Source organism: Camelus ferus, chromosome 6 (assembly GCF_009834535.1).
Source record: "Camelus ferus isolate YT-003-E chromosome 6, BCGSAC_Cfer_1.0, whole genome shotgun sequence".
Lineage (NCBI taxonomy): Eukaryota > Metazoa > Chordata > Mammalia > Artiodactyla > Camelidae > Camelus > Camelus ferus.
The window spans coordinates 67,344,474-67,357,025 of NC_045701.1; the positions used below are offsets into that span (position 1 = coordinate 67,344,474).

The 12,552-nt window shown below is 35.0% G+C and overlaps 1 protein-coding gene across 2 annotated transcripts in view; it reads left to right on the plus strand.

Annotated features, from left to right (window-relative positions):
- Window positions 1–12,552, plus strand: part of PCNX1 (pecanex 1) — a 157,501-nt gene that overhangs the window by 88,870 nt on the left and 56,079 nt on the right. Inside the window, exons 10-14 of one of the 2 annotated variants that reach the window (XM_032482298.1) lie at window positions 391–448; window positions 2,192–2,409; window positions 7,804–7,957; window positions 10,504–10,536; window positions 12,092–12,263. In XM_032482298.1, the coding sequence (XP_032338189.1) occupies window positions 391–448; window positions 2,192–2,409; window positions 7,804–7,957; window positions 10,504–10,536; window positions 12,092–12,263 (635 nt within the window). The remainder of the gene's footprint in view (window positions 1–390; window positions 449–2,191; window positions 2,410–7,803; window positions 7,958–10,503; window positions 10,537–12,091; window positions 12,264–12,552) is intronic. The other variant, XM_032482299.1, reaches the window with a different exon arrangement.

The following is a 12,552-nucleotide window of genomic DNA, read 5'->3' on the forward strand; positions in this document are numbered from 1 at the left end:
GAATTGCTGCGTTTCAGCCTATTAAATCATAGGTTAAATGTATTGTGCTTCTGGCAGTATGTTAATTGCTTTCTTAAACAATGTTCACAAGAACCTTGTTATAGAGGTACTCTTATCCTATGTCACTAATGAGGAAACTGAAGTATGAAAAGGTCGGATACCTTGTCCAAGCTCTCATTCAGTTGATGGGGAGATTTGAGTACTGATACTCAGGCCCAGAGGCTATGTATGCTCTTAATCACAACTCTAGGAAACTTCACGTTTGTATTTTGAAGTTTACATGGAAAAGTGAAGACAGTGTAGATACCATGTAATTATTAACGGATTTATTTTTCTTTCTACTACTTGACAAGCTGTTTATTCCCTAAAGTCTTTTTCATTATATTTTAGTGACACGGATTCTCATGTATCCAGTTCTACCTCAGTTCGATTTTATCCACATGATGTGGTAGGTTTTCCTTTATTTTTATAAAATGGATGTATTTCCAGATCGTGTAGCTGTACAAATTAGAAAATTAATGAAGTTACAAAATATCAGTGTTGCTGAAAACTATGACAAGATCACCTTTGCTGTCCCAAAGTGGATCTCTTCTCATAAATCCTTTGTTAAGAAACAAACATAGAGTACCATAGAGTTTGATTAGCTATGTATGAATCAGTAATTACACTTCTGAGGGTATGTAAAGGTCCGTTTACTCACCAGTGTCATAATCTGTGTCATTTTTAACTGTGCCAATTTTAAAACTACACTTTGAATATTATGATTTTGGTACAGTTATCTGACTAGTTATTCATATATGAGTGTGTGTAGGGGAACCTTAGTGATGATATCACTGTATAAAAAATGCCATATGAGGTACAGTGGGCTATTTAAAAAAGATAACACTGCCTTTGCCATCAAGATGTATATTTTGAGGTTCTTAGAAAAGATAAAACAGATGAAATCCTTATAAACAATGTATGAGATATGAGTAAATAAATTTAGTGCGGCTTCCTGAAGATGTTGAATTGTGAGCAGAGTTTTAAAACTATAGATGTGAATTGGCATGGAACAGTGGTTTTCAATATTTGGCACTGTCTGGAAATCTTTTTGCTTGTTAAAACCAGGGGAATGCTATTGGTATCTAGTGGATAGAAGCCAGGGATGCTGTAAAACATTCTACAGTGGAGAGCACAGCCCCCGCAGCAAAGAATTATCTGGCTGAGAATACGTGGTGCCCAGATTGAGAAACCATGGCATAGAGCGTAAGAAAAACAAGTGTTTGGGGAGGTATTTGTCAATGCTTAGAGGTAGAAATGGCTGTTATATATAGGAAGCAAGTTTTCTTGACTGTACTCCCATGTATGCTTGAAAAATAAAAACTGTCCTTGCTTTTTTTACTGCAGTATATTTCTGGTAACTCCATAGGAAAGCAGAAATGGGGAAATGGTTATAGTCGTTCCTTGGTATCAGCAGGGGATCGGTTCCAGGACCCCGTGCAGATACTAAAATCTGGGGATTCTCAAGTCCTTTATATAAAATGGCATAGTAGCATTTTTCACTGTTAAATGGTATGGGAGCCTTGGAATAGCAAAATGCTGGTTAGTGCTGTGCTAGAGACAGTAAACTTTTGATCATTTCAGAGGAAGGGGAAACTGTTGAACTGGTGAATGGATGAGTTAAAGCTTAAAGAAATGTAATGTGGTAATAATCTGTACAGTCTCAGATGAGCAGCCTGCCAAGACAAAAATAAAGGAAAGTGGGAGGGATTTCAAAACAGCAGTAACAGTGATAACAGACTGTAAGGAGAATTGAAGGCATTGAATCCAATGCAGAGGAGCTTAGAATTAACATCATAGTGAGGTTCATTGCTTAATGAGAAAAGTCCTCAAATCTGGCAAGGAGAAGGGAAGCTACTAATGATTCACTGTGAGTGTTTTTAGTGATTCACTATCTGTACAGGGCTAAAATGCTAACATTTCAAATACTTCCTAATAAAATCTTTCCAAAATGCCTATCAATTGATTTGCTTTATTGTAGTTCATTTCCTATTGTTGTCATCTGTAGTTTCTAATGCTCACAAAGTACCCACAAGAGTGGAGTAATACAGAGAACTCAGGGGGCTTAGGTAATCTGCAAGCTCTTGGGTAGCCCCTGAATCATGACTTGATTAAAGATATTTTAAGCCTTTCAATGCTGATTTTCTTTTAGCTCTCTCTTCCACAGATTCGATTGAACAGACTATTGACCATCGATACAGATTTGTTGGAACAACAAGACATTGACCTAAGTCCTGACTTGGCAGCTACCTACGGTCCAACAGAAGAAGCTGCCCAAAAAGTTAAACACTATTACCGCTTTTGGATCCTGCCCCAGCTATGGATCGGCATTAACTTTGACAGACTCACACTTTTGGCCCTGTTTGATAGGTGAGAATACACTGTGATATTAAAGATGTGTGCAGATTTTATTTTTAAATTGAAATGTCCCAAATTACCCATTGAGGTTTTGACTTGGTTTCCATATTGGAGAATGTTTTCTATTTTGGTTGTCTTGAGATAAAATTTAAGTTAGTTAATAGGGGCTCCAAACACTGACTCCCTTGAGTCCATTAAACACTCTTCTGTGGCAGTTTTAATATATTTATTTTAAAAATCCTTTTTATCAATAAGAATCATGCAGTTATACTTAAAAGCCAGTGAATATGAGGTGTTAATGATCAAAAGGTTATACATAATATGACTCTAAATATAAAAGATGTAAGAGGAAGCTTTTGTTTCACTATTTCTTAGCATTAATCTTAAGAGTAAACAACATTAGTCAGTTACAAACTTGGTGACCAAATGCTGCTTCCAGTGGACGCAGGAGTAACAAGACCTGAGTTTAATCTCCTACCTGAAACAGCAAAAAACAGATAAAATGCGTGAAGCAGTGGTTTTCAAGACACTGGTGATCAGACAGCAAAGGATGGTGATCCCTGAGGGACGGGAAGCAGATTATGTGATCCCTGTGGTTGCCCAGCTTGCTGCCTTTGTAGAGTTCCCAGGCTGTGACATAGGAAGGAAGTATTGAAGTGGACTCCTGCAGCTTTCCTGAGTTGAGGAGATGGAGCTAAGACTCCAGGGAGACCAGAGCAGCTAGAGTCTATAGGACAGGACATCACAGAGAGGATTGCTGCTTGGGGAGAACCTCAGATTTGTATTGAGTGTCCTCAGCTGTTCAGCAGAATATTGATAAGGGAATGTACGAGGAACCTAGCTAAAACCAGGTTAAGAATTATGTTAAAGAAATAGGGAAATGGTGCCTGGCACACAGGGCTGGGAGTGGTTCCTGTCTCCACCTGCCAGATTAAAGAAGCTCATGATTCCTATTTTGTGCTACGTTGTACGGAGTACTGCAAAGTGTTGCTTTCAAAGTCAGGAGTAATTAGCCTCAGCATGAGCACTGCTCCAGAACCACCTAGCAAGTCGTAAAGGCAAGACGTGCAAGAATCAGATTGTTTCCAAGTACCGTGACAAAGATGAAGAAGATTTTTAGAAATCCAGAAATTCTTAGCACATAAAAAGTTACAATTCACAATGTCTGCCATCCAGTCAAAGATTACCAAGCATACAAGAAGCAACAAAACATGGTTTATAAAGAGGGAAATAATGAATCAACCAAAACAAAGCTGTAATGGTCACAGATACCAGAATTAGCAGTCAAAGACATTAAAACAGTTATAACTGCACTTTACATGTTAATAAAAGTTAAGTAAAGACACAAAAGATATTAGGGGGAAAAAAAAAAGACCCAAGTCAGCCTTAGTGGCAAACGCTGAAATGTCTGAGATGAAAAATAGAGTGGATGGGATTAACGGTAGATTAGACATTACAGAAGAAGCATAAACATTACAGAAGGAAATATTAGTGAACTTGAAAGCATGCAATAGAAACTATGCAAAATGAAACAAAGAAAACAGCCATTCCCCGACTCCTATCCCCCCAAAAAGAGCGTATAAACAAAATGAAAGTAAGCCATGAGACTACTTCAGGAGACAGGGAGAGAGAAAAAACTGTGAGGAAATTGTGATGGAAAACTTTCCAAATTTGATGAAAACCATAACCGTACACATCGAAGAATCTCCATGAGCTTTGAGCACAAGAAACATGAGAAAAACTACACCAAGGCGCGTAATTGCTCAAAACCAGTGAGATAGTCTTAAAAACCACAGGAGAAAAAAAGACATAGTTTGTGCAGAGGAGCAACTGTAAGGAAGAAACCAGATTTATTGTTGGAAATAATGTAAGTGAGAAGATAATGGAGCAACGTTTTTAAAGTACTGAAAGGAGAAAGAAACTGTCAACCTGGAATTCTATACCAAGTAAAAATATCTTTTAAAAACCAAGATGAAATAAAGATGTTTTCATATTAGGGAAAACTGAAAGAATTTTTTTCAAGCAGATTCACAGTACAAAATATGTTACAGGATATGTTTTCAGACAGAAGGATAGTAATACCAAATGAAATAGGGAGCCACACAAAGGAACAAAGGTCACTCAAAATGGTAAGTAACATGGATAAATATGTAAGATTTTTTTCTTGCTGGTAAATCTCTAAGATAACTGGATGCTTAAACAAAAATAATAATGATGTATCATGTGATTTATAATATAAGTAAAAGTAGAATTCATGGAAATAACAGCATAAAGGCCAGGAAGAGATATATAAAAGTGTGTGCTATTGTACGTTTTTTATGCTGTATGTGAAGTGGTATTACGTCACGTGAAGTAGAGTCTCATAAAATGTATACTGTAAACCCTAAAGCAACCACTAAAATAGCAAAAGAGTTATAGCTAGTAAATTTTTTAAAAAGATAAAATAGATTCATAAAAATTACTCTCTTAATCTAAAAGAAGGCAGAAAAAGGAAAAAGATCAAAAACAGACTGATAGAAAATAAATGACAAGATGATAGTTGGGTAAAGTCAGAAATTGTTAATTAGAAAAAAACCAAGACTCAGCTCTGCTTCTTACAAGAAATGCACTTTTATACATAAGGACAGAAATAGGTCAAAAGTAAAAAGATTGAAAAAGAAATACGATGCTAACACTAATTAAAGTAAAGCTGGAGTGGCTGAATTAATGTCAGACAGAGTAGATTTCAGAGCAAAGAGTTAACCAAGGTAAAAGAAGGTCACTTTATGATGACAAAGGGAGTCAATTAATCAATATGATTTAACCATCCTAAATGTTTCTATATCTAAAACAATGCTTTATAGTTGAATTAACAGGCCTTTCTCAACAACTGATAGAACAGGTAGAAAATCAGCAAGGATACCATCAGCCAGTCTAAGTTGGTGGACATTTATGAAACACTCCACTCATAACAACAGAATACATGTTCTTTTAAGTGCGCATGGAACATTTACCAAGGTAGACCATGTTTCTGGGCCATAATACAAGGTTCAAGTTTAGAAGAATGAGAGTCATACATAGTGTGTTCTCTGACCACAGTGGAGTTAATTATAAATCAGTAACAAAGAACCTTGGAAAATCCCTAAATATTTGGAAGCTCAGTACTTTTGAATAATTCATAGATCAAAGAAGAAATAAAGAGGGAAATTAGAAATGTTTTGAACTGAAAAATAAACACAACTTAGAATTTCTGTGATACCACTAACACAGTACTTGGGAGAATTTATAACACTAAATAAGAAGAAATGGCAATTCACTGACTTCACTTTCCACCTTAGGAAGCTAGAAAAAGAACTTTGTTAAGCTTAAGTAAGCAGAAGAAAGGAAATAGTAAATCACAAAGCAGAAATCAATGAGGAAACAGAAAACAACAGGGAAAAATCAAGGAAACCAAAAGCTCAATTAAATTAGTAAACCTTTAGACAAGCTGATCAGGAAAAAAAAAAAAAGAAAAAAGAAAGAAAAAACTTACAAATAACCAATATCCAGGGATGTGAGATAGGATATCACTGCAGATTCTCCAGGTATTAAATAGATAATAAAATATTATGAACAGCTATATGTAAATAAATTTGCCAGTGGACAAATTTCTTGAAAGATAGAAATGATCAAAGTTCATTCTAAAAGAAATACATTACCTTAATAGCCCTATGTCTATTAAATAAATGGACGTTGTAATTAAACACCTTCCCATAAGGAAAACTCCAGGCCTAGACAGTGTCAAAATAATATCCCAAGTCAGTGAAGTAGAGAAAGAATAGGCTTTTCAACAGATAGTGCTGGAACCATTGGGTTTCCTTATGCCAAAAAAAAAAAGAGAGAACTTGTATCCTTGCCTTGTATCTTATTACAAAAACTAACTCAAAATGGATCATAGGCCTAAATGTAAAATCAAAAACATAAAATTCAGAAAAAAGCAGAATAGGATAAAAATTTTGTGACCTTGGGGTAGGCTAAATTGCTCAGATGTGACATCAAAAACAAGATCAGTGAAAGAACAAGTTGGGATTCATGGGATTCATCAAAGTTAAAATGTACACAAAAGCCAAAAGGAGAGCACATGTTCTGTGATGAGTGACATGGACAGAATATAATGTAGTAGGACCGATGGGGATCGTTGGATCAGCAGATCTGGAATTCTGCAGCTGCTGTGGAAGAACAAAGGAAAATACCAGTGGTTATTGATTTGAAAATACTATTGAACTTGTTTTAATCTGGGAGAACTATCAAATGAAATAGTACAGAGATGTTCGTGGATTCTATTTTTTAGGTCAATTGATGATTGTAAATAGGGCATTGACTTAGTGAAAAATAAATAAAACCCTTTTTGTGATTATAAAAGTAATTCTTTACCCATTCTGGGGGTAAATATTTAGAAAGATTTTAAGGTAGAGACCAGCCATAATCCTTCCATCCAGAGAGAACCAGTATTAGTAGTGCGTACTGATAGATTGTGCTTTTAAACCTTCATGTGTATGTTTTTTCAATAATGGAACTTATGTCTTCTGTGCAGTTTTCTGTCCTGCTTTTTTTGTGTGGCAGATGCACTGAGCATGTTCTTGTGTCAGTAAACGTTCTTTAAAACCAAGACTTGTAGCGAATATTTAATATTTTACGGATAAAATTTCCCCAAGAAGTAATGAGACAGATTCTTATTTTCAGTTTGACATATAAAAATCACCTTAATTACCATATGTAGTGTCTTGGGCATCACATTGCTTCTTTTACAGTGTCAGTTTAGTAAAATGTAGAATTGTCTCAGCAACATTGATAGAGGTAGTACTGATGGTCTTTATCACTGCTTTCATTCTCAGTATATGTAAGAGCTTGTACTGAAGTAATCTTAATAAATTTTCAGATTATCTCAGATTTAGAGATGGGAGAAATGAAACCACTTGTTATCAAAATTTGGTTACAAACTTTGTCATATAAATAACTTTTCAATTTAATTGTCTAGAAGCTGTTTTGAGATTTTGTTTTTCAAACTTGTATTTTAGTATATCTCCTTTATTTACCATCCAAGTGGTTTAGTTATTTGGCAACAAATTTGACAGAAAAGTAGATGCTAAGAAGAGTAATGTTATAAAATAGGAATTAAAACTATATTGTGCATTATAATTAGAACCTCACAATCCACTATAGCATGGTTTATTTGCACATAAGAATTTGTGCTAGTTTTCCACATAAACTGAAACATACTTTTCCAGTATGATCCAAAACCTTCTTCAAACTCAGCACCAAAAAAAAAAAATCTTAGCAAGTGTAATAGGAACTCATATTGATGTTTTCCCTTTTTTCATTCTCATTAATTTTTTTTTCATTAATTTCACATAGAGATGATATACTTACAAATTTTTCTGTCTACAGAAATCGTGAGATCCTGGAGAATGTATTAGCTGTCATCTTGGCTATTCTTGTGGCTTTTTTGGGATCTATTCTCCTCATACAAGGCTTCTTCAGAGATATCTGGGTCTTGCAGTTCTGCCTGGTGATAGCCAGCTGTCAATACTCACTACTTAAGGTACCAGCATGTCTTTTCTTTTCAGACTTCGGAATAATAGTTCTGTTAAAAAGCAGATTTTGTATCATTCATTGAATTATACTAAGATAGTAATTTTTGGATTTGTTTTCCTTGGATGTATATTATGTTAGGGGAAAAAGGGACATGTAAACTTTAAAAAATAATGATATGCAAATGAAGCTTCATACAAGTTTTTTTTTACATTAAAAGAAAATAATTGGCCATTTGTTAAAAGTAAGAATTTGAATTTTTGAGATTCATTTCTGTTTAATTTATCAGTATTAACTCTCCCACTCTCATATCTTAAGACTTCTTATGTAGGTGAAATTTATTAAACTTCGTCATTGCTGGATACAGTAATGTCAAAACTAGCATATACGTTCTTTTAGGATACACAAAGCAGAAGGCTGGTGCCGCTTTGCTTTTGTTTACGTAGTGACTCTAAAATAGCAAATGTTATCAAGTTTAAGTTTTCCATAAGTGGGAGAATCAAATACCAAAATGTTCACCTTCCTTGTGAAATTAGCTTAGGCTAGTGACATGGACTGTTTCCTTTCTTGCTTGTGTGGGTTATTTGCCTGATACATACTAACATGCAGAACCCTCTCCTATTCTTAAAGCTATTTATTTAGTTTCCCCTGATTTTTTTTTTTTTTTTCTGGTTGAGGAGGGGAGGTAATTAGGTTTATTTATTTATGTATTTATTTATTTTAAGTTAATTATTTTTTAATGGAGGTACTGGGGATTGAACCCAAGACCTCATACATGCTAAGCACGCACTCTGCCACTGAGCTATACCCTCCCCTACTATTTGTCTAGTTTCATACAGAGCCCTCTCCCATGAAAACTGTTTCTTTAGTCTTGTTTATACCATCAGCTGTCCTTTCTTTTTTTTTTCTGTTTGTAGACATAGTGTACACCTGTGTCAACTGCTCCATTTCTTCAGGACCCATCCATACTTTTTTCCTCATTGTAGTACCAAAATTATAGTCTCTGTGGGCTAATAATCTCTAATTGCCTAACCTCTGTTCTGTTTTTAGTCTTCATTCTCTAAGTGCTGCATCATTTAAATACCTGTGAATACTTTCTTCCATTGTTATATTCTCCTTATTAATCTGTGACTTAATACTACCCTCATGATTATCCTACTTTTAAAATGACTTTATTTTCCTTCATTGATGATTCTTTTTTCTTTTGACCACTTCTTAATTTATGAGAATTCTCCAGGTTTTATTTGGCCCTCTTCTCAGTTTGCAGTTCCTTGTCAGTGGAGTCATCCTCTTTTATTACTTTGTTGCCCGTGTATATGAATTATGTCCAGATTTATATCTCACAGGCTTCACCTTTCTCACAAGCATTTGTCCTATACATTTAACAGGCAGCTGGGCACATTCTGAAAATGGCACGTCATCATCTTCTGATGTTTTCCTTTCCCAGTTTCTCTGCTTTGATAGTAGTATACTAACTCCAGTCTTAGAGCCTCTGCTCTCTTCCTGATAACAATAAGTCCCTCCTATTACATTTGGTGATTCTGTGTTAAAATTTCTGGCCTTTGTTCTTGCTTTTCATTTCAGATCACCTGAATCCATCCCTTTATTGACTTAAAACATTTAAATTCATTGCTTAGTTCTAATGTCCCTTGTCCTGTTGATTTTATCCACTGCTTAACCTGGTTAGATATGGAAAAGGCAAAAGACGACTGAAACTTTCAGATGTTTTGGATTTTTAAAATCTAGTTGACTAGAAGAATAGTAATATCATAAACAGAAATGAGAAAGGTGAGAACAGAGCTTTTAGGGATAGATGTTCAAATTGAAAGCGTTTAAAGATTACCTAGTCTCATATCCAACCAAGGGTCACATGCCAAACTCAGTGAGCTTATTTAGTCCAATGTAGAACTGTAGGATGGTGATAGACCAGCCTAGTGAAATTGTTCGGTATGCTGTGGGAAATGAACCACAGCCTGGGAGAAAAATCATGATTTGGGAGGTAGCTGCATATCTTTTGAACGTTTCTATGCAACATTGATAAATTCTCTTACAAGGATACAGCTTAACTTATTTGATGAATTCGATATGAAAATGCAGATAATATATTTAATTGAAATACCACTGAACTGTTCAGTAAGCTTGGAATTTGTGAGCAGAACTAGAATTCTTCTTATAAGCTAACCCATATTTTGTGATGGAGTGTTAGTTACCCTAAGAAAGCATTCTACCCTAACTGTACTTACGTGCTGTAATGGGCCAGGCACTAAGATGGATCTGTCAGCTGTATGCCACTTCAGAAACATTAAGCTAGATGCAAATTATTAATTAACCATAATAAGTTTAAGAGGTAGGAAAGATTTGAAATGTTATAAAATCAGAGACAGCAGTATCTGGAGCTGATGTTTCATCTTCTGTTGATGTTTCAGTGGAATTAATGTAGGTCATTTGTTAGCTATGGGAGGAATATTTACTTGAAATTATTTCAAGTATTTTGGAGGTTAATGTAAAATTACCAGGTCTTCAGTAGTATAATCTATCTTTCTGTTTCATTTTTAGAGTGTTCAACCAGATTCTTCTTCTCCCAGACATGTAAGTCACTCTAATATGCCTGTAACTTACAGTTCCTTAACATTCATCAAAACCTTTTTTTGGTTATATGTCAGATTGAATTAAGATTTATGTTATTATTTTCTCATTGGCAATCAAAAATCCCTGATTGTACCTTTGTTCTTTTTAGCCTTCTTTAATCTGGAGCAGTTCCTCAGTATTTGTCTTGCACAGTATTGATATTTTTGATGGGTACAGCCAGTTATTTTGTAGATAATCCTTCAACTTGAGTTTGTCTGATGTTTCTTCTTTATTAGGTACAGGCTGTGCTTTTTTGGTAGGAATATTACAAAAGTGATGTGTTCTTCCCAGCGTGTCATATCAGGAATCACACGATGTTGGTTTATCCTTTCATTGTTGGTGTTAACTTTAATCTGTTGACTAAGGGTGGTGCCTGCAATGTTTTCTAAACTCTGCAAAGTTAACCTATGGGGCTGGATAGTTCTTTGTTAAGCAATAGGGCTGGGGTGGCTTTGTCCTGCGCATTGTAGGATATTTAGCATTATCTCTGACCTCTACCCACTAGAGTCCAGTAGCACCCCCACCCCAACTGTGGTAAACAGAATGTCTCCAGACATTGCCAGATGTCTCCTAGGGGGCAGAATCCCCTCCTACTCCTTTGAGAACTACTGCCCTACTGTAATGTTATCATTTTTCTCTTGTAATAATAAGTTAATAAGTATATCATAGGAGATACTTTGAGATTATATATAGGCCCCCTACCATGCAAACTTCTGCCTACTTGTTTTTTAATATCTATTTATGTTTCTTGCCTGAATCAGTTATTATTTGACGGTTACCAAATAGTGATTTTTTTAATTAACATCATTTCCTCTACATTTATTAGTTGACTTTTTACTAAAAGAACTTTCTCTTTTCTTGTAGGTGTGTATTCGTGGTTTCTTATTTTACTAAATGAACTATAATGTTACTATCATTATTTCGATGCTCAAACTGTCCCTGATTTGGCCATTGGGAATCCATCAGACTGCCCTTGGTGTCATTTTGACTTATCCTTATCATTCTTTTAAGTACCTTCTTCCTTTTTGGCACAACAATACGTCCCAGGCTCGTCTTAGACGTTCCCTACCCTGGCCCCAAACTAGCCTTTTCTCTATGGATCTCTGGTTCTTTTTAGTGAATAATGTTTCTCATAAACTAAGATCTGGATTCTAGTTACCTTTATTACTAGGATGTCACTGCTTCTAGGTCCTTTCAGTGAATAAAGATAGAAAATATTTGTATACACTTACGTTCACACATACACGTATACACACACATCTATTCTTATATCTATTTATATGCATATTAAAAATAATGAGTTCATACTAATACCTCTAATTTCATCCCAGGATTGTAGGGTTTATTCTATTCTTCTTCATTTCCATATTTGTAATTCCCTTCTGCCACAGTCAGAAACCTGACTTCCATGTGGAAACGTTTTGAATCCTTAGAATATAGGCCATCAAAGGTCTCAGTAGCCAGTTGTGACTCTTAAAATTAACTAAACTGACTTCTTTTTTAATATCATTTTCAGGGTCATAATCGTATCATTGCCTACAGTAGACCAGTTTATTTCTGTTTGTGTTGTGGTCTTATTTGGCTCTTGGATTATGGTAGCAGAAACCTCACTACAACCAAGTTCAAATTATATGGAATAACTTTCACCAATCCGCTGGTGCTTATATCAGCCAGGGATTTAGTTATAGGTGAGTCATCCTTAATGTACCTTAGATCATAACATTATTTATATATAAACCGTGCAGTGATAAATAGACCAATTACTAGTTTTAATGGGCTTATGTTGCTGTTTTTTTGTAATCCTCTCAGTCAGGAACAAAACTGTAAGGCTAATAGGAATGAAAGTAGCTAATGATGAACAAATATTATTGTAATTCTTCTGTTAAAGCAGGTGCAATGAAGGATTTCCTTTGAATTCGTTATCTCAGTTTCCTATTATGTGAAAATGGTTGACATTATTTTAAAACTATTTATAGT